Below are 23932 nucleotides of genomic sequence, written 5' to 3' on the forward strand. Positions count from 1 at the left end.
ATTGACTTGCATTTTCGGAGATAAGTTATCTGATGTTCTCTTTGAAAGTACGTAGAATTCCAGGATTTTTCTCTGAATACTACAGAAATATGTGTTCTCTTTAAAGAACTTTTATTTTCTGTATTAATAGCAACACTTCTTCCTGTTCGCTTCTAGAAAGGCTGCAGGAATAAAGTTTATTCTCTGCCTTAGAAATGAATGCAGAATTGGCACTTGATGAAGTAATATTCATACAGAAATATGTGTTCGCTTTAAAGAACTTTTATTTTCTGTATTAATAGCAACACTTCTTCCTGTTCGCTTCTAGAAAGGCTGCAGGAATAAAGTTTATTCTCTGCCTTAGAAATGAATGAAGAATTGGCACTTGATGAAGTAATATTCAGCAAGTAAGGAGGGACATATAAGACAGAATAAACAGAAGATCTGTAATGATTGAATAAGAACCTTGAGAACTACTCAATAAGAATGTATTCAAGGTGACTGGAAACATGGGAGACCCTCAATATTTTCAAATAGCAGTTTATGAAAATGAACACAAAAAGTATAGTCATATGGTTATTTGCATTATTCTTTGGATTATGGTAACACTGTTAGGCATTTTTCATTTTGCTCTGAAGGCTTTTTGTTTCTATTTTGCAATCTGATATCATACTATTTATTCCTAAACACAGTGATAATTTGTGTCCACCTTTGCTTTCATTATCCTCATCCTTCCCATTCATTTCAATGTCATCTGCTGTTGAATATAGCCATTTCCCCAGCTCTGTTTTTGATTTCTGCACATACATCTCTTCAGTTATCTATGATGCAATTCTTTCTGCGAATCAACGAGCCTTATGTTTGGCATTTGCTTTTTCTCTCAAGGCTCTTTATTTATGGCTGAATGATATTTATTTTCCCTAAAAAATAAACAAATAGAATGGCAAGCCTTAACTTGCCAATGTGTAAAAATGTTTCAGTTTTAATTGTTGAATTCATTTTTTTTTCCTTTTGATAAATCTCTATGGAAATTCTCAGTCATCCAGGTCATGGTTGTCCCAAAGGTGCTTTTTTTTCAAGAGGCAACTGGACTTTCTGGTTTTTCTTTGAAGACGTTTTACTTCTCGTCCAAGTAGCTTCTTCAGAAGTGAAAGTTTTTCAAAGAAAAACCAGAAAGTCCATCTGCCTCTTGAAAGAAAGCACCTTTGGGACATTATTTTCTTTCCTTCTTTTTCATTTTAGATTCGTAATTGCTTATGCTAGATTATAAATTGATCTCAGATGGCCTGTCTGCTTATGTGGTTCATGCTTATATTTAGTAGAATTGAATTAGTAATGATTATGATTTCAGTGGGATCTAATTAGGTTAGTCTGGATTCAAATAGTAGTTGTGTTGTTATTGATGCCATTGATTGCACAATCATAACAATATTCTGAATTAATTTAGTTAATGAGACCTGAATTATTTCACTGAATTGAATTTTAAACATTTAAAAGAAATTAATCTGAAATAATTACTATGTATCAGGAAGAAATAGCTAAAAGAACAAAAACATAGTACAGTGGCCTAGGCTGTGATTTTTAATGTTATAACGAAGACATCCAACTGTATTTTATACTTCTAGGAACCAAATTTAAAAAATCTTATTATTTAACTTATTTAAATGTATGGATAACTTGTCAATGTAATAAAAAATGTACATTTATATACCAAATTCTAGATATTGAAATTTAAAAAGTGGGTAATGTTAGATTAAATAAATCAGTGAAAGTTTTAGGGCTAAATGCAGGCTTTCAGACTTTAAGATTATAAACCTGTTACCCATATTTTTCAGAGTACAAGATGCACCTCTTTCCCCCTAAAAGAGGGTGAAAATTTGGGTGCGTCTTATACACAGAATGTAGCCCCACCCACCAACCGGCCCCCACCTTTTGGCCTCTGCCTCCCAGCAATTTACCTCTTTGCAGCAAGCGGGGCTTGCACAGGTTTCAATAAGCTATAGCAATCCCTGCAGCCTCTGATCAGGAGAAACTGAAAGTGAAACTAGCTGTTTGTTCCACATGGTGGCAGATTTTTTTTCTTGCGCTAATCAGGCTGTTTGCTGCAAGGAGGTAAGTCAACAACTATAAATGCCTATAGAATGTTCAAATTGTTAGACTTATATTTTAAAGATTGCTTTATTATTGTTCTAGACAACTTAACAAAATGAAGAGGCTTTTTAAAATAAATTCTTGATCTGAAGAGGCCCACTGCTATTGTTTTAAAAAGTGCTATTCTTTTAAATAGCAGAGAATAACTATACTTCCAGAAAGCAAATTGTTTGTTTGTTTTGTTTTATTGGATTTATATGCCACCCTTCTCCCAAAGGACTCAGGGCGGCGTACAGCATTAAAAAACACATATTACAAAAGTTAAAAGAAAATTAGAAACAATCCAAAAAACAAACCCAATTAATATAACACTAACATTTAAAAAATTAGATAAAATTAACAGGCCAGGACGGCTTGCTGGAAAAGCCAACTTTTTAGGGCGCGTCGGAAGGACCGGAGGTCAGGGATTATGCGAAGCTCCTGGGGCAGCTCATTCCAGAGGGAAGGCGCTCCCACAGAGAAGGCTCTCCCCCTGGGCGTCGCTAGCTGACACTGTATGGCCGACGGCACCCTGAGGAGGCCAACACTGTGGGATCGCACTGGATGGTGGGAGGCTACTGGTGGCAGTAGGTGGTCTCGCAGGTACCCTGGGCCTAAGCCATGGAGCGCTTTAAAGGTCATAATTAGTACCTTGAATCGCACCAGGAAAACAACCGGCAACCAGTGCAGGCCACCTAAAAGGGGTGTAACATGGGAGCACCTAGGTACCCCCATGATAACTCAAGCGGCCGCATTCTGGACCAGCTGAAGCCTCCGGGTGCTCTTCAAGGGCAGACCCATGTAGAGAGCATTGCAGTAGTCCAGGCAAGACATGTTAACAAGGTCTGTACAAATATAGTCTGAAATATAACACTACAAACAGTGTATATTATCTGTACTGTTTGTTGCAAGGAGGCAAATTGCTGGTAGGCAGAGGCAGATATTTTCCCCTTGTTTTCCTCCCATAAATCTAGGTGCGTCTTATACTTCGGAGCGTCTTATACTCCGAAAAATACGGTACTTTAAAAAAAATATGCCTGATTAGGAGCCAAATACCTAGTGACAAAATTTTGACTGTGTCCAAGTTAACTTATTTTTTTCTGTCTCTACTGTCTCATGGGATCCCATCAAGATCTCATTAGATCTCAGGGTTATGCAGAAAACAGTTTGAAAAATCGCGCACTTGACAATACTATTTTATCTGATTCTGGGTTGAAGGCAGTGGTTTTTTTTTTACTACCGGTTCTGTGGGCGTGGCTTGGCGGGCTTGGCAGGGGAAGGATAATACAAAATCTCCATTCCCACCCCACTCCTGGGGGAAGGATATTGCAAAATCTCCATTTCCACCCCACTCTGGGGCCAGCCAGAGTGGTAGTTGCTGGTTCTCCAAACTACTCAAAATTTCTGCTGCCGGTTCTCCAGAACCTGTGAGAATCTGCTGAATTTTACTCCTGGTTGAAGCCAGGAAAAACTTTCAGTGGACAGAAGACTTTTGTTCCACTAAATTTTTCTGTACTTCTTTAATAGAGAAGCATATGCTCTTCGCCAATTGCTTCTCACTGCCAGAACAGTAGCAAACAGGCTATTTCAGTAAACAGAAGGAGCAGCCACCAACAAAAATAACTTTAGTAAAGCAATTCTGGTAGGAGCTCCCCTTGGGGATATGCTAGTGAAATAAAAGTTCTAGATATTGTATATGGAGGAATAAAGTACTTCGACATATGGAAGATCTAAGCTTTATGTGAATTTCTTTGCTTTGTTAAATGCTACAGAATTAATTAACTGCCCTGCTTGTCAAGAAATGCTTCCCTCCCATTCGTCTACATTTTTATGAAGCAATCTTCACCTGTAATAGTTCTGGTAATTATATGTGTGTAGCTGAATCACTTGGAGTAGATTAACACACATTTTGCAAATGTAAAACAGAAAAACTGGGAGTTATGGGCAATACTAATGTGAGACAGAAATTGATTTCTGATCACAATTCATGCTGACCATATAATCATTGTCTTTTTAAAAATTATTTCCTTTAGAAACTGAGTATTATTAGATATGAAAAGTGGGATGAAAGAACATGGTACTTGATGAACAGGTTATAAGATTTAAGATTGGATCACTGGCGCCAAGTTCTAAACAGGTAGTTTAAGGCATCCCATAATGTAAACACCTTGGAGAACAGGACACAATTACTTTAATCTTTAATCACAGAATTAAATCCATGGCCAATAATATAAAGAAGTAGTTGAAGAGCCAAATAGGATGGCATGAAACTGGTAGCTTTATCCGATTTCAGAACCAAAAGATTAAATATGTAATGGACAAATGAGATGCTTTCATATTTATTCATCTAATGTAAAATTGTGTGGCTTAAATGACTTAGCATTTAGTTCATGCAGTAAGTCTACTCTACTAAAGATTGCTGATCCAGTGCAAGATCAAACACAAGATGTTTAGATCAGAGGCATGTCAAAATATTAAAGGACACAATGACAGCCTGGCCCCTTTTATCAGTTAAAACTGCATTACACATCAACCAAAACCTGTCTGGCTTGTATGCTTGATTAACTTTTCTATTCAGTAGAAACCCATTTATATTCCATGCTTGTCTAGATGACAAATTGGGTTTTGTGTTGCGCCGATGTTGCACTGCTAACAGATGTGTTAGTAAACACCGATAGAGAAAGCAGAACTGAGAGTGCCGCAGGGAAACCACAGCCAGAATGCGGGCAAATTCCAAAGAGCTGCCAAATGCTCTAGAAATGCACCAGCTCACTCATTATAATTCCCAAAGTAGCAGAAAAATGCTACATATTTGTCAAGCGAGAAGGAAGGAAACTGGCCACAGACACAGTGTTTTCCTTACATCTCCAAGCTGCAATTTCTCTATTTCCATAAAACCATGATGATTCTTCAACTGCATCAAAAATAGCACCATTTCTGTCAAGTTGGCCGTCCTTTTTTGAGTGACTGAAAATGTGCAGGCTCAGAAAAAAAAATGGTACACTGTATATCTTAGTTTGATGTTTGATTAAAAACAAAACGCAACTGAAAGATAGCAGTTAAGCGGAAGAGTAAACACAATGTATGAAGAAGAATGGCTCTATTTGCAAGGGATAATAAATAAGCGCAATAATAAGCAGACGGCTTGGTGCATTTTCTGCCTTATTTGCCAGTAAAGTGGTTCAGCTATGCAGACAAAATTGTATCTCTTTTTGAAAAACGCTGGGCATTATGAATAACAAAGGGTAATAAATGCTGGCTAGCATTCCTTGTTCCTCTCCATGACATTTCAAAACATTTTGATTGGAAAAAAATATATCTATCTAAGGATGGACTGCTACCAAATGCTGAGTGCAGCTTCTGCTTTTGTACAATTGATTTCTTCTATGTTTGCACGAGTTATAGATATGCTATCTAAAATAATTTAACCCAAGTTATTACATTCGGAAACATAATTCAACCAATTCTAGTATGCCTGTTCCAGTGAAGTCAAATGAAGACTGTCAATGCAAACGTTAGCTGCATATAATTCAAGGAGATCTAACTGATTGTGGGGCTAAATTTAGTAAGCCTCTGTCACTAAAGAGTGGGCAGGTATGATCTATACTTTCTGATGTTCCATGTTTTCTTTATGTTGTGCTATTTGTATTTAAACAACACCTGTTGACATTGAAAGGGGGCCTTGGACAGGGGTGTCAAACTGGCAGTCCGCAGCCCAGATTTGTCACACACAGGCTACACCCACTCCAGCACCGTGAAGGGGAAAAATATCATGAAATGTCATATGACAGCAACATGATGCGGCGAGTTTGACACCCGTGTCCTGGAACATAAATGTGTTATACGTTCATTTTGATTTGGGTCATGCAAGAAAAGAAAGCCAGGAACAAAAAGTAAATTGTTGATTATAAATAGATAAAAGCACACATATTTCACAACAAAAGAATGCAGAAGCACTGTTAGCTGCAGGCAAGACAGATTTCTAGACAGGTGTGAACACTGAAAGCTTCATTTGTTAAGTCTGCTTTCTAGTAACTAGCTAAAGGGTACCTGTGCTACTTTCAGAATGTCCTAAGTAAGCAAGATTAAAGCTGAAGTAAGGATGCTGGCTTAGCAAGGAAGCTGTTTTAGGGTGAAGATGTGTTTCTGCCATACCTTCATTTGCCATCTTTATTTCAGCTTCTGAAATTTGGTTGGGCTCATGAAATTTGAAAACCCACAAACGGAACAAAACTTTGAGGAATGTAAGTTTTGGAGAAGAATAAAAAGGGAGTGTTATGCATTTTTTTCAGGTTTGTGGGTTTTTAAAAATTCAGATATGCTGTATTGGCTTATCACCTGCTTTAATTTAATCTCTAGAAACAAAGAGGATGATAAAGAATTTCTTTTTGCTGCAAATCTGGGAATAGAATCTCCATTTTTATTTTAAATGCAGTATCATAAATGTTAATACCAATGTGTTGCCATGCATCTAATAATTTAGATAAGGGATATTGGCTGGAAGAAGCCGAACTTAAAACTAAGAGCAATCAGTCTTTACTATTTCAAATCAGATTTTGATTGGAGGAAAAATTATAGAAAAAATATAGTCAAGCTATTGATATCAGAATGACCAAGCATCCTTGTTGTGGGCAATTTCCATCATCCTCTTGGAGTTCTAGAACAGAGTGCAGAAACTAGGAGAATAAGGTACCTGCTATGCGGACTGCTGACAGAGGGTCCAGGCTGTGAGACATTACATTTGCCTCGTGGCTGTTTGCAATGAACAGGGGTAAAGAAAGAAGAATGTTCAGTCCAGGCAAATAAAGACAAGCTACTGATGAAATCAAACTAAAAAGAGCAGCAAAGGGAACACAAAATCAAATGAAGTAACTAATTCCCATGAATCAAGGAAACTGGCTTTTCTTTTCCCACTTTTAATTGAACATGAAACGGAACATACAATGTAAACTTAAAAATGACATTCTAGCCAATAAAGCAATATACAGGAAATGCAATGCAGCTCTTTTTTTTTAAAGCTATGGGAAATATTTTGGTTTGTTTTTACTATTTAATTTTTTAAAAGGATTGGTTTTTTTTCTTAATCTTCGTCAACTTTAGAAATTGAGTAAATAAAGTTTCAGTCTTACACTAGCAGTATTTTATTTCTCGTGATTAATACAGTTTGGCTCCGGTTCAATTATGGTCCTGGCTGTGCAGAAGATACTATAGACGCAACAGTAGCTCAGATTATGTATTTAATCAGGATTTGGACTATCCCCAAAGTGATTACCGCTGGCAAGTAAGGGAAGAAGCTGTGAGAATGTCATAATGGCTAGGTTCACATACAGCATTAAACAACAAACCAGAGTTTATAAAGTGCATTGACTGGTTAAAGTGCTGGCCTGGAAACCAGGAAACTGTGAGCACAAGCCCTGTTTTAGCATTGAAAGCCATGGGTGAATTTGGGCCTGTCAGTTTTTCTCAGCCCAATTCACCTCACAGGAAGGTTGTTGTAGGGAAAAAGAGAAGGGAAAAATATTACCGTATTTTTTGAAGTATAAGATGCACCTTTTCCCTCCAAAAAAGAGGGTGAAAATCTGGGTGCATCTTATACACTGAATACAGCATTTTTTGCCTCCTGAAACCCTGCCCCCTTCACAAAAATGGATGTGCAGAGGGTTTGGGAGGCCTGCAAAGTGCTCCTGGGGGCTAGGAGGGCAAAAGTGAGCAAAGAACAGGCTGCTTTTTGCTTGTCTCAGTAGCACTCTACAAGCCTCCTAAAGGCAATGCATGCTCTCTTTTTTTGGGCAAAAAACGGGCCTGTTTTTGTGAAAAATGGGCTATTTTTTGCTCGTTTCACTCTCCCAGCCCCCAGGAGCACTTTGCAGGCCTCTCAAACTCTCTGCATGGCCAGTTATTCACAAAAAATGAGGTGTCCGGAGGGTTTGGGAGGTTCTGCAGAGTGCAAAAAACTTTTCTTTTAATTTACCTCTTCAAAATCTTGGTGCATCTTATAGTCCAGTGTGTCTTATACGCCGAAAAATACAGTATGTATGTTTGAGTTACTTCAAAAGTAATAATGGTGTGATAAAAATGTAATGAATAAATAAAAATAAAGCCAAATAAACCACATTCTTAAATCATGAGAGAATGTAGCTAGAAAGAATAATTTTTTGCTTTTTTTATATTAAAAAAAAAACAATCAGAAAAAGAAAAAAAGAATGACTAAGTCTGAACTATTTTTAAAGCTAAACTCCATGAAACTATTCCATATGCTATGAATGGACATGACCACTAAACAGACACTGTGTTAGAAATGATGAATGTAGATTTTAAACATGAAAAATGGAACTTGGAAATAAATTTCCAACAATTATTTGGTAAAAAAGTTCCTTGCTCCAATAAATTAATAATTCTTTTCATGTTAATGAACATGAAATGTATTTTTCAAATATTTAACACAATTAAAAAATAATGACTTAGGAACCACATCTGTTGGGATTTTTGCAGCTTTCTCTCCTGAAAAGCCAGTGTTCCTTTATATTCTTAAACAAGTAAAGGCAGTGAAATCGATTTTTGGAGGCCATAAAGCTCATAATGACAGAACTAAGATGTAATTTTATAAGGAAGCAAATGAAAATTGACAGTTCTGTAAAAGTTAAGGAAAGCTGGATAATAATTAAAAAAATAAAATAATAATTTTTTTAAAAAGAGAGAAATTAAAATCAAGTGCACTCCAGGAGTCAAAGTGAGACATAGGACAAGATATACTATAGTACACGCTCTTTATTTTTGGGAACAGAAAAAGAAGAGTGGAAAGTGGTAGCTGGCAGTTCCTACCACTGCAAGAAAAGAAACTGAATATTGTGTAAAACACAAACTGGCACACTTGGAATTGTATTGCTATTCCTTGCAAGTGTGCATGTGGGAAATGGGGGAAACGTATGATTTTATGAAGAAAATAGTTGGTTTCACAACAAAAATAGTTTCCTCTCTCTTCAGAGACATCGCTATTTAATTGGTGAGAATTAAAGGGTAGCAATTGTAGTAGGTTTGGTCAGGTTCAGCAGTGTAATCCTCTGAAGTCTGCTACTGGTTTGGTGAGTCTACTACTGAGTGTATGGTTTGCACACACATGCCCATCTCAGGTGTGCCCATGCATCACTAAAAAAACAACATTTTGAAGCCTTCTGAGTCTGCAAAGGTAAGTAGAACATCAAGGGGGGGGGGAAATCCGCTGTGCCACGTGATTTAGATTTTCTAGACAGCAAGAAATTCTAGCTAATATAAAGTGCGTCTCACAACTGATCATCGCCCAGCTGATCATCGGAAATACCAGTTCACCTGAATCGGTAGCATTTTTTACTACTAGTTTACTACAGACTGGTGAACCGGTCCGAACCAGTAGCATTTCACTCCTGGACAGATTTCTAATTTTCTTTTCCAAGACTACAAAGAATCTAACTTTGTACCTCAAATGCTGCAAGCATTCTCTATCTGTATACAGGTAGTCCTTGCTTACTGACTGCCTCATTTAATGACTGTTGTATCAGTGCTTAAAAAACATGGCCGATCCTTGCATTTATAACTGTCGCAGTGTCCCACCATCATGTGATTGCCATTTAGGCACTTCACAACTGAGGCACATTTACAATCATTGCACTGTTTTGCAGTCACGTGATTGCCATTTGTGTTCTTTGTTACTGGCTTAGGTCACACAGAGTTAATTGAGAAGGCAAAAATAAAACCATAAATCATAATCATGTGATATTTTGCTTAGTGGCTGAGGCATTAGGCGACAGGGTCACTAGTTTCAATTGTGGTTGCTAAGCGAAGACTACCTGTATGCTGACTTTGATATAAATAATGAAATTACTTTCTTTTAGCCTCCCAACTCGAATCATTGTCCTTGTGCTGCTCTTTATCAAGAGCAACTTACTGTATTTTCAATCCATCTCTGCAAATATCACCATACTGCTTTCCGCTCTTACATTGTATCTCACAAGACTGAATGTGAGGGAGGGGCCATTTGCATGACTGCTGTTCCAAATGATAAATGTTTGTAAGTTTAAATTCAGGCCACATCTCCCAAGACCAGAGTATGGTGGCTAGTTCCACAGAGTTGTTGCCTCCCAGATTTCTACTTTGAGCAGTAAGTCTCAGAGCCAGAACTCCAAAAAACGTAATGTACGAACTTCTACTGTAACGTTTGCTTAAACTCAGGTTAAGAGTTGATTTGTTATGGATGAACTAGTTAAACTACTCCAGAATAAAAACCTCGAACACTCAGATGTAGGAGTTGTGAGGCAAGACAAGCCTTTGAAAAGCTCCCATCCCTTAGAGCTATTCTTCCCATTCAAAAGAAGTAGCATATCATGTATACACCTGCTACACTTTGACTCCTGATTTTGTATATATTAATACAGAATTTAAAAGTTCTGACTTGATACAGGGTAAAAGATGTTCAAGGTTGAGGAGGCAGAAGGTTTTTTTGTAGCTGGGGGAAGGAATTATTCTGGTCTGGTGCTTTTCTTGGGGGGAGGACCATGACAAGAGGTGTTTGAGACTTTTCACCTTGGCTACAGCTATCTGGTGCTTCCACCCAAGGACTGGCAAAAAAATAATCTGGTATGACATTACCATTCTCTGTCTGCTTGGAGTGCTTCTTCCAGATACTGGACTGAGGGATCCTGATGTGTCCAGCTCATCAGCAGAAGACCACGAGGATAAGTCCTGAGTAGTTAGTTATTATCAATTACAATCATCATCATCAATCAATCATCATCACCACCATCTTTAACTCTCACAACAAGTGAAGTTTTCTGGATGGTATGCAATTTAAAAACATAAAGCAATAAAACTATCGTGCATGGAGAAAACAAAAAGTCTTCATCTGATACCCCAAAGGCAAATGTCTTGGAAGAGGAACAGCCTCTGTCCCATCACTGCTATCTCCAGGTGCTTCTTATTCAGTAGGAACAGTAGTAGGTTCCTACCGGTTCAGCCCAGTTCGGCTGAACCGGCAGTGGTTTGGCGGCTTGGGTCATTGGAACTGGCAGCGACCCAAGCCTGCCACGCCCCAAACCAGTTCTCCGGGTGGCACCACCATCTTGTTTTTCGGTTCTGCGCATGCGCAGAACAATTTTCATTGCACTGCACATGGGTGGCATTCACACGAGCAAACCAGCAGTAGTCCCTGCCGGAACCCACCCCTGAGTAGGAACACTTGGAGAGCAGTTCAGATCAAAATCTTGATATACAGAGAGGTACCTATGAAAGGAGACAGCCGGGCTCAAGGTATTTATTATTATTTTTAAAAGGGCTTCAAAATAATGGGAATGCATGCAAAGCATCTCTCTTCAATCATGTGGGCAGCCATAGGTTTTTGTTTTCCTTTTTTCAGGCTGGTTCGGAAGTTTTCCCTTACTCTCTTTCAATCCGTGTACATGCACATTTATTTCACTTTCTTTTGGGGAAAACAGCAAAGCAGTAGCACACCCAAATCAGAGGCATCAGACTTTTTTTTTTGCAGTGTGACCCTCTGTGGCAGTCCAAATTGCACACTTGATAATGTGGGGGAATAATCTCTACAGGGAAATAAGGTTAATAGCACTCGGCAAGCTAGATGACTCATAATTAGCATCTCTTATCTTCTCTGAAATAATTTCAGTTTACTGCCCTCCTTTAGTGGGTATCTAATGCTTACCTGTGGTGAATGAAAAGAATAATGGTGGAGGTCAACACTACAGGTAGTCCTTAACTTACAACAGTTTTTTAATTGACTGTTTGAAGTTACAGTGGCACTGAAAAATGTGACTTATGACTGTTTTTCATAGTTACAACCTTTGCAGCATACCCATGGTCATGTGATTTACATTTGGATGCTTGACAACTGGTTTATATTTATGATGGTTGCAGTGTTCCAAGGTCACCTTTGGTGACCTTCTGACAAGCAAAGTCAATGGGGAAGCTGGATTAATTTAACAATCAGGTTACTAACATCAATTACAGGCATTCACTTAACAACTGTGGCAAGAAAACTCATAAAATGGTTCAAAACTCACTGAACAAATGTCTCACTTAACAAGAGAAATGTTGGACTCAATTATGGTTGTAAATCGAGGACTACCTGTATTTGAGGACATCTCTGCATTATACCAGCTCTTTCACCATAACATGTTATGAAGAATATGCAACAAATGTGTAAGAAAATTGTTCACGCAAAAAAGTCAGTAACAAAACATAGCTGTATGTCATACAGAGCAAAATAAATACAATTTTTATTTAAAATGGGGAAAGGCCAAATGCCTGCAAAATGGTGAATTAGATTTTTAGACACCAAAATATACTTACAGTTAAATAAACCCGCTAAGTAAGAAAAGAGCCAAACACTGACTTTCTTCACTGGTCAGGGAGGAGTATCTTATTGCTTGAAATTTAGGCAGAACTCAGACCCAGAAAATTTTTGTCTATGCAATCCAAATTTTTATAAACCAAGTTCTATTAAACCAAGGGTTACCACTAAAGCTAGCTTGGGAATATATTAATAAAAGTTTACTTCCTTGCAATCAAGCGGTGAATATTACAAAGAAAATTTGTCTTTACAGGGATAGTAAGAGTATGACGGCATGATATCAACAGCATGATAAAACTGTTAAGGTTTACAGATTTAAACATGAATAATACATGTACAAAAAATGTACAAAAAGTACAAAGAATATGCAGGCATTCTGGTAGCAAAAATGCAAATTGGAAAGAAATTGGCTATTGTAACTTGCCATGATCAAAAGCTTATAAAAAAGACTTACCAACTGACTGCTTGAAATATCTAGAATCTTCTCTAGTTCTTTAATGTGACGTGTGACATCTTTCAGGAGCATTTTTAGTCTGTTTCCAATGACATGGACCTTTTCTTTGGCTTCTAGACAATCCGTGCCTTCAGCATTGACTAGCAGTTGGCAGGACATGTCTTGAAGAGAGGCCACTTTTAACTGAGATTCCAGAAGCTCACGTCGTATTTGCTGTTGGGAACAAAGGTATTTTGGGCTTTAAAACAACGTATAACAGGTCAAAATGAAATTCAGTTTGCAAGAATAACAGTTTCTTCTGGTCTCATATGAAGGGATTATTAAAGCCCTGTGGGAAATAATTTAGCACAACTTTCTGGGAAGAAATAAATAATGAACCCTAATTAATAAATCCCCCGAACAAGATTTGATAGCAATAGCACTTAGACTTATATACCATTTCACAGTGCTTTACAGCCCTCTCTAAGCGATTTACAGAGTCATCATATTGCCCTCAACAATCTGGGACCTCACTTTACCCACCTCGGAAGGATGGAAGGCTGAGTCAACCTTGAGCCTGATGGGATTTCAACTGCTGAACTGCAGCTAGCAGTCAGCTGAAGTAGCCTGCAGTACTGCACTCTAACCACTGTGCCACCTCAGCTCTCTTGATACTGTCACTTATTTCCCCATTAATGTTCTCCAGACATCCCTAGACATCTGGTTATTAAAATAAAATGATATTACCATGAGAAGCCTGTGATGATCCTGCAGAGTATCAGAGTCATGATTTGGATTGATAGGGACTATTTCATTTTTTCTCCTGTCAATGTTCTCCAGCCATAATAACAAGCCATGGCTCATCTCATGGAAATCCTAAAAACAAAGGGTAAGAGTGTAAAAAGGCTACCCAGATCTGTCACCTAAGACAGTTGTTCCTGCAGTTTCTTGTTTACCTCACTGTTGCTGGCTGTGGGAGTTGAAGTCAGCAAGTCTTAAAGTTGCCACATTTGGAGATGCCCGTTCTAAGTTATTGCTTAACATTTTAACAACTAACTGTGCTTGCATCTCCTTCCTCCCCTTAAAATTGATTTTAACAAAACACTTTCTGATGTATGAAAACCATAGGTCATTGTACTGTCTGAGGTAACAGAATTCCTGAAGGCAAAGAGAAAACCAAGATTTGCAATACTGGTTTGCAATGCTAGAGTTTTATTACGCCAATTAATTAAGCCAAATTAAGACAATTAAGCCAAAAAATGTTCTAACTAAATAAATCTTTTTTTATGAAAGAAAAATGCACAAATCTACTGTATATCATTTTCTTGATACTCCAGGGTATTTGGAGAACTAGAATATGAAGATAGCATGGAAATGGAACATAACTTTTCTTAAATGGGTTTGAGATTTTATGCTAATTTGTTTTTGTTTTTTTACAGCCTGGAGTGAACCTTTTTTTTTTAATGCTGGACCCTATAGAAGGCTTGGTACTATTCTAGTTTGCTAAGTGGCATTAGGAAACTGTAATTTAATTATAATTGAAATCTTACAAAAGCTACCTTTCAAGGTAAAAATAAAATATCTTTTAAAGAACATCTCCAAAACATTTTCAAAACAGGCCATGATTATGTGCACATCTATTGCACTACACCCAGGACAACAAGACATTTTGTAAAAGCCAGAACAGACCTGACATTGCATGAGAGCCCTCTGTAGGGAGCAGCGCCATTCTTCTAACACAGAGCAGACGTGGTCCCAGCGCATGTTCATCTGAGACAGTTGTTCCTGCAGTTTCTTGTTTTCCTCACTGTCCGACTGCATGAATTCTGAACTGCACAGGTTGATGGACAAAATGATAGCTTTGCGGCTATCGACAGCCTTCTGCAGCTCCTTGAAAATAGCAAAGTGGGTGGTAGAGGAAAAGAAGATAGGAAAAAAAAAAACCTGCTAGAACCTTTTCAGAAAACAAACTTTTCCATCTCAACATTTCATCCCTTAAAGATAGTTAAATGTGTTCTTTTTTCTTAGTTATTATTACTGTGTTATATTTTTAAAATTATGTTCGACAGCTGGGTAGTAGTAGGTACTTCTAAAATCTCTTACTATTAAGAGCAGAATGCACAACAAACTAACACATTGTTTTATGAAGTCAAACTTATAGGCATGGCAGTATGTGGAAAACACCTTGGCAAACATCAAGCTGAGCTTATAACTAGCCTATTAAAGATTATGTATTGTTTCAGTAGCTTCAATGAAAAGTTAGGAAGGAATTTTGTAAACAAACCTGATAATTTTTCTTCATAAAATGAGGGGGTTTGAAACTCTAACACTAAAGCATTAAAAAATACAAAACACCTTGGTATAAAAAAGTAAAATCTCCTCTCAGTCCATCTCAGCTTCTGCTGATTTCAGGGAAACGTCCATGAAAGGAAATTAAATTTATTCTATCTGAATAAATAAACAAGCGAGATAATGTTAAAACAAATTCCAAGTGAAAACCTACTTTCAGTTTTTTAATCCGGAACTCAATGGTCTGTATGTCTGTGCTGAGATCAAGGCGATGCCATTGGTCCAACTCTTCTTCAGTTTCTCCCAGCCAAACCCAGATGTTGTTTAGGTCAGAACTGAACTGCTGCCACTGTTGAAGATTCTGCTTCATTCTCAGTTCTTTACTTAAGGCTTGGGCCTGAATTAACTCCCATCGATCAATCACACCTAAGAAAAGAAGACCTTGCTTTATAAAAGTCTGTTCTTAACCCTCTGCCCAACTAAACTTCCCAATGTTTCATCACACTAATAATGATGAAGGCACCAGAATGAGTTCCCATCCCTGCCTACTCTGCCTTCTGGCTTCAGTTAACCACAGGACTTTACAGCTGACATTCAGCCTCATAATAAGAATAGAAGCAGAGGGTTATCATAATAGCCCCATCCACCCCGTACCAGATATTGGCTGGAATGGTTATGTAGATTCCTGAGTTTTGATCCAAATTTAAGCTCAGAGAGCACAGAGTTAGGAATAGTACCCATTTGAAAAGTTACTCTCTTCATATCTATTTACTTAACCATAAGAAGATGGAAAATTATCTGAAGGCATGCCTCCTGATCCCTTATATTTAGCTCTCCAAACCCACATATTGGGTAATTGTTTCCAAGGCAAAATCTACTAAGTCACTAACTTACACTATTAATAAAGGAAGGTTTATCATTAAAAAAAACTGTACGCCATGCTATTATTATTATAAGGAGTTTAGAAGTATTATAGAATGTTCAATCTGACCAGATTATATTAATTTATATTAAAATGAGTTTTTATATTTTTATTTACAATTAAAATACTACATTGCCACAATAATTAGTCCCGGCCTGTTTTTTTTTTCAAATTCATTTTCAATTAGTTCTCCTGTATTAATAGTTCCAGCTTAATCCAGAACTGAACAAGATTCTACAACAGCAATACTATAAAACCCCAACAGACTCTTAGAAAATGAAAAAAAAATAACCAGAAACTAATTTGCGAACAAAATTAATAAGTGTTGAACAGAAAACATTTGTATATACAAGAGGATCAAGGCTTAAGTTCTGAATCTGCTAGAGTTGTTTGTCTCCTCTTGTCTCCAGGATGCTACTGATTTTATTAAAAGAAGAGATAATATCCCAGATCTAGATATATTCTCAAATTATTTCAGAAACTAATGAAATATTCACAATTGTTATCCTGATAAAAAGAGTTAAGTTCCAAGCATATTGATGTTGCCTTAGTGCTAGTGCCTGCTTGTGCCTCAAAGTGATTAGAAACATTAATTATGTGCTTCCCAGCTGATCTGAAGGCATGTCCCATCAAATAGGATCACATATCTAATCTCACCATAGGTCCTGGTAGAATACAACAGGGCTAGAAAAGAGAGAACATTCAGATGTATGGTTAAATCATTACTGTTGTTTTCATAAATTTATGTGGTAAAATTTGATTATTACTTACCAGATGTTTGAGGCTCTGCATTGTTCAGGTTAATAAATCCAGACAGCTTTTCCTCTTCTTCTTTCAGTTTATGTTCAAGCCGCCTTACTGAATCTATACTCCTGCTGCACTCACCCAGGAGCTTCATCTGTTTTTTAAAAGAATCCCCCAGATAACTTTTCATTAGCCATGTTTCCACAATTTAGCTTCGAGAGGCAAACTACCATTTTAGTTGTATAGAAATTTGGGGTTTAGTCACAATTTTGGCAATTATTTAATATGCATACTAGGTTATCTGGATCACTGCATTTATATTATATGACAAACATTAATTAGAAGGAGCATACAATGCATTGAAAACACACAACAATAACAATGAAAAAATGCAGCGTTCTTTGCCAATTGTTTTACAAACTGTTTAGCTACAGTAGATGAAACTCAGAAGATTCATTATAAGAATGTGTGGATGCTTATTTGTATGGCTGGGTTGAGGACGAGAAAAACAGGTCAGATATAAATAGCATGTATTTATTGTATGTATATTAAGAACCCATAACTTCAGCTAGCATTTTGAACTATCCATCCATCCATCCAATCCTGGTCCATTTTGCATGTTTCAAGATGGGCTTGTGATCAGTGATTGCTTATGTCACAATTAATTTGTTAGGACTGCAGGACTTCACATTCTTTTCTTGGAGGTTACCATTTCTGTACATCAAGAAGCTTTCCAGCCACTAGGTGGTAATGCTCACAGTACTTACATATCCTTTGTAGCTAGAATCTAGCTCAGGCCCTGTAGGGGTTTTACTGCGGATTATATTCTCCGTTTGCTGTATTTGGAAACGACTAGTGTCCAAAGCTTTGTCAAGCTGCTGAATATGTGTTTCCAAGGAACCTGGTTCTCCTGCAGAAATTATACAAATTAGATCTTATCAACTTGAGCAGCTAAAATATCTCAGATTAATAAAATGGAGAGTGGGGTTAATTAGGTTAGGAAGCATGAAAAAGGTTGACTGAATAGCATGTCTGACAAATTAAACCTATAAGTAATTTGCAAATGGGTCAGTAATTGAGGACAAGTTCTTTTTTAAGGAGAAAATATACAGTGTTTACCAAAGCAATCCATTTTTAGAAATAGCTCTGAATGGAAGGCAAAATATTCTGCTTGTATTATTGCATCTTCAGACATTTTTAAAGTATTTGTGGCATTCTCACTAGGTAAATAGGGAGAGTGTTTGACAGAAGAGAAAACGACATTCTGTTTTCCTTTCAAATAATTTCATATCTTCTATAATTTGCCTCAGGCTGCAGTAGTATATCCCAGATGAATACAAATGGCTACTTTTGGATAAATTACCAAAAAACAAAATAAAACAAAACCCCAATAACCCAGAAATTTGAATGATCCAATAATTTTCTTTCAAATTCAGAGCTAGAATGCTTCCTTAAGTCTCTTTCTAGTTTTTTTAGCATGCAAGAAAAACAGAATGTCCCAAATCCTGAATATTTATATTTTATACGTCTATATTTTCCATTTTTTTTAAAGTAGAAAATTAAACTGAAAAACAGCAAAATAACTCCAGGATACATATTTGCTTTTAAAAAAAAGACACAGCACCTTCCTTTATTACAGCCATAATATTTGGAAATATTTGGAGAATATTAGCATTCACATTTCATGCTTTAAAAAAAACCCTCTTCCAGAATAAAATCCAGTTATATCCACTTCTCAGCACAGTAGCAAATATTGGCAGCACTAAATCCCTCTTTTTGAATGCAAGTTACAAATAGAAATAGTAAAATTGAGGAACCACAAAAAAAATTGGTGCCTATTTGTGGGATGTAAATGAGGTAGGAGACCTTGTGAGGGCAGAGGTCAGCTTATGCAACGTGTGATGCCATCCAATATTTTCAAACTGTACAAGAAGATCTGATAATGCAGAGAGGGGAAGCCAGCCTGACACTCAACTTATGACTACAATTGAACCCCAAATTTCCATTGCTAAACAAGGTAGTTGTTAAGTTTTGCGTTTTGCTCCATTTTACAATCTTTTTTTTTTTGCCATAGGTTTTTAAGCAAATCACTGCAATTGTTAAATTAATTGCAGCTAAATCAATACGGGAATCCAGCTTTCCCAAGACTTTGTTTGTTGGAAATCAGTTGGGATGGTTATAAATGGGGATTGCATGACCCTACAGTACAAATATGCATAAATACATATTGATTGGCAAGTTCCCGGATTTTGATCATGTTACCATGGAGATGGTGCAATGGTCTTAGGTGTGAAAAATGATCATGTCACATTTTTCAGTAACTTCTTGTAACTTGGAACAATCACTAAACAAATGATTGCAAATCAAGGACTACTTGTGTATTATTTCAGTTCCACCCATGTAACCCTCATTGGCCCTACAAAATCTTCCTTATAGTACAGCACAATACAAATTTGTACAGTTGGTGATATTAGTTATTTTTTATCTGAATCGAATACGATATGCTGATGCATTTTTCCTCAGCTCACGTACTGAGAGACGAGGATGTTAGCATTACCATATTACTCTGTGTTATACTTTAAAAAAAGAGAGACCTTAAATTGTGTGAGTTTGTCAAATATCCAACTGGAAGCAACAGTTTTTTACAAGATGCTTTTTATGTGAGGAAATAATTTTCAATTTGCTAGTGCGTCTGAGTGAATTAGAGTGATTGGTTAAATCAGGAATAAAGCAGCAGATGTGTTAAGAAAGCTCTACTAGAGATATTTTAGGATTATAGCAATTTTAGGCTTTTTAATGCCTACCACAGACATTTTTGAGAGCATTTTCAGTGTGTTTTATATAGGCTTCGGGGCTCTCAGGAATTACTACATCTGCAAAGATAAAATACAGCCATTGATCCTTAGCAATAATTATTGAAGGGAATCTGTGAATTTTAACAGAAGATAATAATTTACCAAGTTTATTCTTCATTTTGCTTAGAGAAAGAGAACTGAAATTAATAATAGCGTCTGGTCTATATTCAACACTATATTGCGAACAGGGGTGGGCTTCAAAAATTTCAGCAACGGGTTCTCTGTCCGGTTGCTGGGTGGGTGTGGCCATGGTGGGCATGGCCTAGTCGGGCTCCTGCACCATGGCGGGTTTTTTTTTCACCTTTCCCAGGCTCTGGAGGCTTTCCTCGAGCCTCTAGAAGGGCAAAAATGCCTCCCTTAGGCTCTGGAGGCCTTCCAGAACTTGAGGCCCGTTTTCCCCACTCCCTAAGCCTCCTTGTGGGCCCTGTACTTACCTCGCATCCCAAATGGGCCACGTGGAGATTCCTGGGAGAGGCAGAGCGGGGTGGGCATGGCCAGCCAGGGGTGGGATTTGGAGGTTCTCCAAACTGGCCATAATGTTAGTTATGGGGCTTCCTGAACTCAGGTGAAGCCGCAGCAGTCCACCCCTGATTGCGATAACAGAAATCAATAAAACAGACTTTCTCTTTTATCCATTGATCCCAGAGCTCTTTTTTAGTCTATTTTAGATTTTTAGTGAACTCCAGCGCACATCTGACAAAAACATGGATGGTACAAAGAGGCAGTGCAAAGGGGAACTCCTTGATGCAAATAAAACCCTTATTACATTAAAGTGGAAGTACTTCAAGTAAAGAGAGATCTTAAATTCAGTGTCATCACAAGTTAGAACCTATCCTATAATTTCATATCTGGAGGTAATGTAGTGCAAGAAAATACCATGACCAGATGCAAATTGCCACACATGCACTGTAATGATATGTGAGAAATACCTAGAGAGACTGGGTGAAGAAATGCTGCCTAGGGAATGATCAGGCAATAGAATGCATAGCCTGCGGCAGCATAATGAGTGAAGAAAGAGGTTCAGAAAGGATCCTCCCTAGTTTCTCAGTCTTTCAAGGAGAAAGAATTGTATATTCAGACTTGCAAGACTTTGTTAATGTAGCCTTACAGTAAAGTAGAGTTAGCTCATCTGGTCATATGTCCTGCCTGGTCTACCTGAGAAAGATTGCATGTATATTCCATGATGCTTACCTCATTCAAATTCAATGATTTTTCTAAGAACTTCTTACTTGTAACTTTTTCCATTGGTCATCTATGCTGTTATACCCATGGGCATTGTTACATATGCATGCCATTCTTGAAACATAATGCTGAGATAGACACTGACCAGAGCTCCAGCCCTATTTTGTATGTACTCATGGTAGCCTTCCAGAAGTCTTTATTCCAGAATAATGTTATTAATGTTTGTTTTTAAGGTGGTTTTTATTTTATGATGCCCAGAGTCACATTTGTGAGATGGATGGCTATACAAATTTGATGAATAAATGAATATATGTAAAAATGTAGGTAAGCTTATATAGCATAGTGGTTAAAATTCTAACTTTGTCAAGGGACACTAGGGTTTCAATCCTGGCTGCTACTTACAGTACCTTACTACTAGGGGACCTTGAGCAAATACCCCTAATCGTTCACCTGCCTACTTCAAATATGAGAGTAACATGAACTGGAAGGGTCACTGTGCTTGGACAGCATTCAGATTAGGTCTGCATCAGATGTTGAGGAATCAGGACACTAATAAATAAGTAGGCTACTGGAACAAACCATACATGGACAAAGCAAGAAAACCTGTAATTGATGGAATGCTATTACAACAGTAGACCTAATAAGAGGCGATATGTAAGAGCTACAGATGGACGGAAAACCTGCATCCAACCAACTGAGAACACTTCAACTTAGTGAAGAGGAAGCTGCTCATACAACCTGAGATAGACCATCTATAAAATACGTCCTAGACTCAAGAAGACGACCTGGAAGAACAACTGGCGGGGGACTTGAAGCTGGAATGTCACTGCCACTCCCTCCATTACAGAACATAGCTGTTGATATTGAGGCATAAGGTCAGGGATAAAACCAATGAACTAGTGGGATCTTTGGTGTTTTCTGAGCTTGGTTGTTTTCTTGTAGACATTTCATTACCAACATCTGTAAGAAAATATTCAAACTCAGAGAACACTAAAGACCCCAGAGTTCAACCCTAAACTACAAATATTATCTTCTATCAGAAAGGAAATGGTACATGCTATACCACCATAATTCTGCTTGGCTACATAGTAAAGAATAGTACTACGTACCCCTGCCCTCTCTAAAATAAGTCAGAGGCTAAGATCAAAGCAACACAGAGAGAGGTTACTCAACTGATAGAATGATAGAAGAGTGTGACAATTAAGACTCTGCTCCTGAAAAAAAATACAAGAAATCCATGATTCCATCTGAAGACCTAGAGGCTACTAAACAAAGGTTCACAGCACTGGCCACCAGGTTAAGGAGATGCACTAGAGAAGCAGAGGCCAAAATTAATGCCCACATCTCCAAAGTACCATCCAAATACACAGTGCAACAGCCCAGTAATAGCACAGCTAACAACAACAGAAACTGAATAGTTCACAGCAATCTCTCAGAACAGGAACCAGTCACCATCAAAGAAGCAGACATCCAACAGTAGGTCAAGAACATGAACAGCTGGACAGCACCTGGCTGGACATGATCACATCTACTGGTTAAAGAAATTAACAGCAGTGCATCAATACCTTGCACTGTGCCAAGGAATACATAAAACAAAAATCACTGTTACTGATTTTAAGGAGAAACTGAGGGGATAGTGGAAAGCATGCCTACATGTATTGTATGCATCTATGTCACACAATTATAGTATTCATGCCAAAAGTTTTTTCAGCATCTGAGTATTCCAAGGCAAACATCATAAATACACAGAAATTCCTTTGTGTTATTCAAAGAATACCACAAAGAATTAAATGTAAATTGAGTTTTAGATTGCATTTCTATGTGTATTTGAAAGAAAATCTTATAGTTTTCATGGTATTTATTTCTAGATAACTGGAGATAAGATCCAATATTTTTTCTTCCACTTTTCATTTTTCATAGGATGAAATTTCATAGGAATAGAAAATTACATGAAAACATGCTGAGTTACCTACATTTTACTTTTATTCTTTAAAACCAATAAGTAAGTCTACCTTGCTCTGATTTTATTTAATCAGAGTGCACTGATGATTACCTGAGTTAAGCCACAGCATGTTAAACCAGTCATATAGATACCATTGCTTTATGCATAGGTCCTTGTGGGTTTGCTGCATTAGGAGACAACACGCTTCCCTTTTACTAATTCCCAAATGCATACAATAAAAATAATAACCAACTACAGATCTAATTATTTTCTCTAAGTCAAATGTTTTCTTGAAATATATCTTCTCTCCTTTTCCCTAGAATTGTAAAGACTGTGCAATGTGAAATGTCACCTAATAAATCCATTTTTGATTAAGCACATTCTGGTTTAAGGATCACTACAGTTAAGAACAGAGCCTACAATAGCAGAATGTAATTGCAAACTGATTAAAGTTAAAGGTGCAATGGTTCAAGTTCATTGCACAGTATATCAACTTACATGCACATTTGGCTTAAGGACAGACCTTGGGAACAGAACTTGTTCTTAATCTGGGAACTGCTTGTATCTCACTGATTCCTTCTGTGTGTCAGTTGGATAACATTATTAAAAATTTTCAGAGTCAGAAACGGCCCTGTAACCTTACACCCAACGTCTCAAGCATGAAGTCCGGTTGAAGGGAGATGATCTTATTTAAGAAGATCAAACATCTGTTGATAGATTTTACCTGCTAGGCTTGTAGCTCCTTGAAGATAAAAATCTTTGTCATCCCTCCCTTCGTCGGAGTGAAGGGCTCTTGAGACTGCGGTCTCCAGGTCACGACTCAGGTCATAGTCATGATCCCATTCCAAGGGGATGGAATCTATGCTAGCTGGCGTATCTCGCCCTGACCTTTCACTTCGGATTGGCTGGGGAAGAGACAGTGAGAGAATGGAGGAAGGATGTGGGGAAAGGACACTGTCTGCGGATTTGTCATGCCAGTGTAGGTCTGCTGATTCATCCAGATCCACTTCACGATCAGATAACTCATGCTCATCATCTGTGAGCTGGAAGGAAACATTAAAACACTAATGAATGCTTTTAATAAGGAGCCCTTCTACGGTTTGCTAGGTCAAGAGGACAA

The 23932-nt window shown here is 37.5% G+C and overlaps 1 protein-coding gene across 1 annotated transcript in view; it reads right to left on the reverse strand.

The window, feature by feature from the left end:
• SYNE1 (spectrin repeat containing nuclear envelope protein 1) overlaps positions 1-23932 on the reverse strand; it is a 325193-nt gene that overhangs the window by 2866 nt on the left and 298395 nt on the right. The window contains exons 135-144 of the mRNA XM_081943908.1: positions 23537-23855; positions 19638-19706; positions 17601-17743; positions 16861-16987; positions 15382-15593; positions 14568-14768; positions 13626-13754; positions 12900-13112; positions 10732-10824; positions 6803-6861 (exon numbers count right to left, since the gene is read on the reverse strand). Of these exons, the coding sequence (XP_081800034.1) occupies positions 6803-6861; positions 10732-10824; positions 12900-13112; positions 13626-13754; positions 14568-14768; positions 15382-15593; positions 16861-16987; positions 17601-17743; positions 19638-19706; positions 23537-23855 (1565 nt within the window). The remainder of the gene's footprint in view (positions 1-6802; positions 6862-10731; positions 10825-12899; positions 13113-13625; positions 13755-14567; positions 14769-15381; positions 15594-16860; positions 16988-17600; positions 17744-19637; positions 19707-23536; positions 23856-23932) is intronic.

The sequence above is a fragment of the Natrix helvetica genome, assembly GCF_964273705.1.
Source record: "Natrix helvetica genome assembly, chromosome: 2".
Lineage (NCBI taxonomy): Eukaryota > Metazoa > Chordata > Lepidosauria > Squamata > Natricidae > Natrix > Natrix helvetica.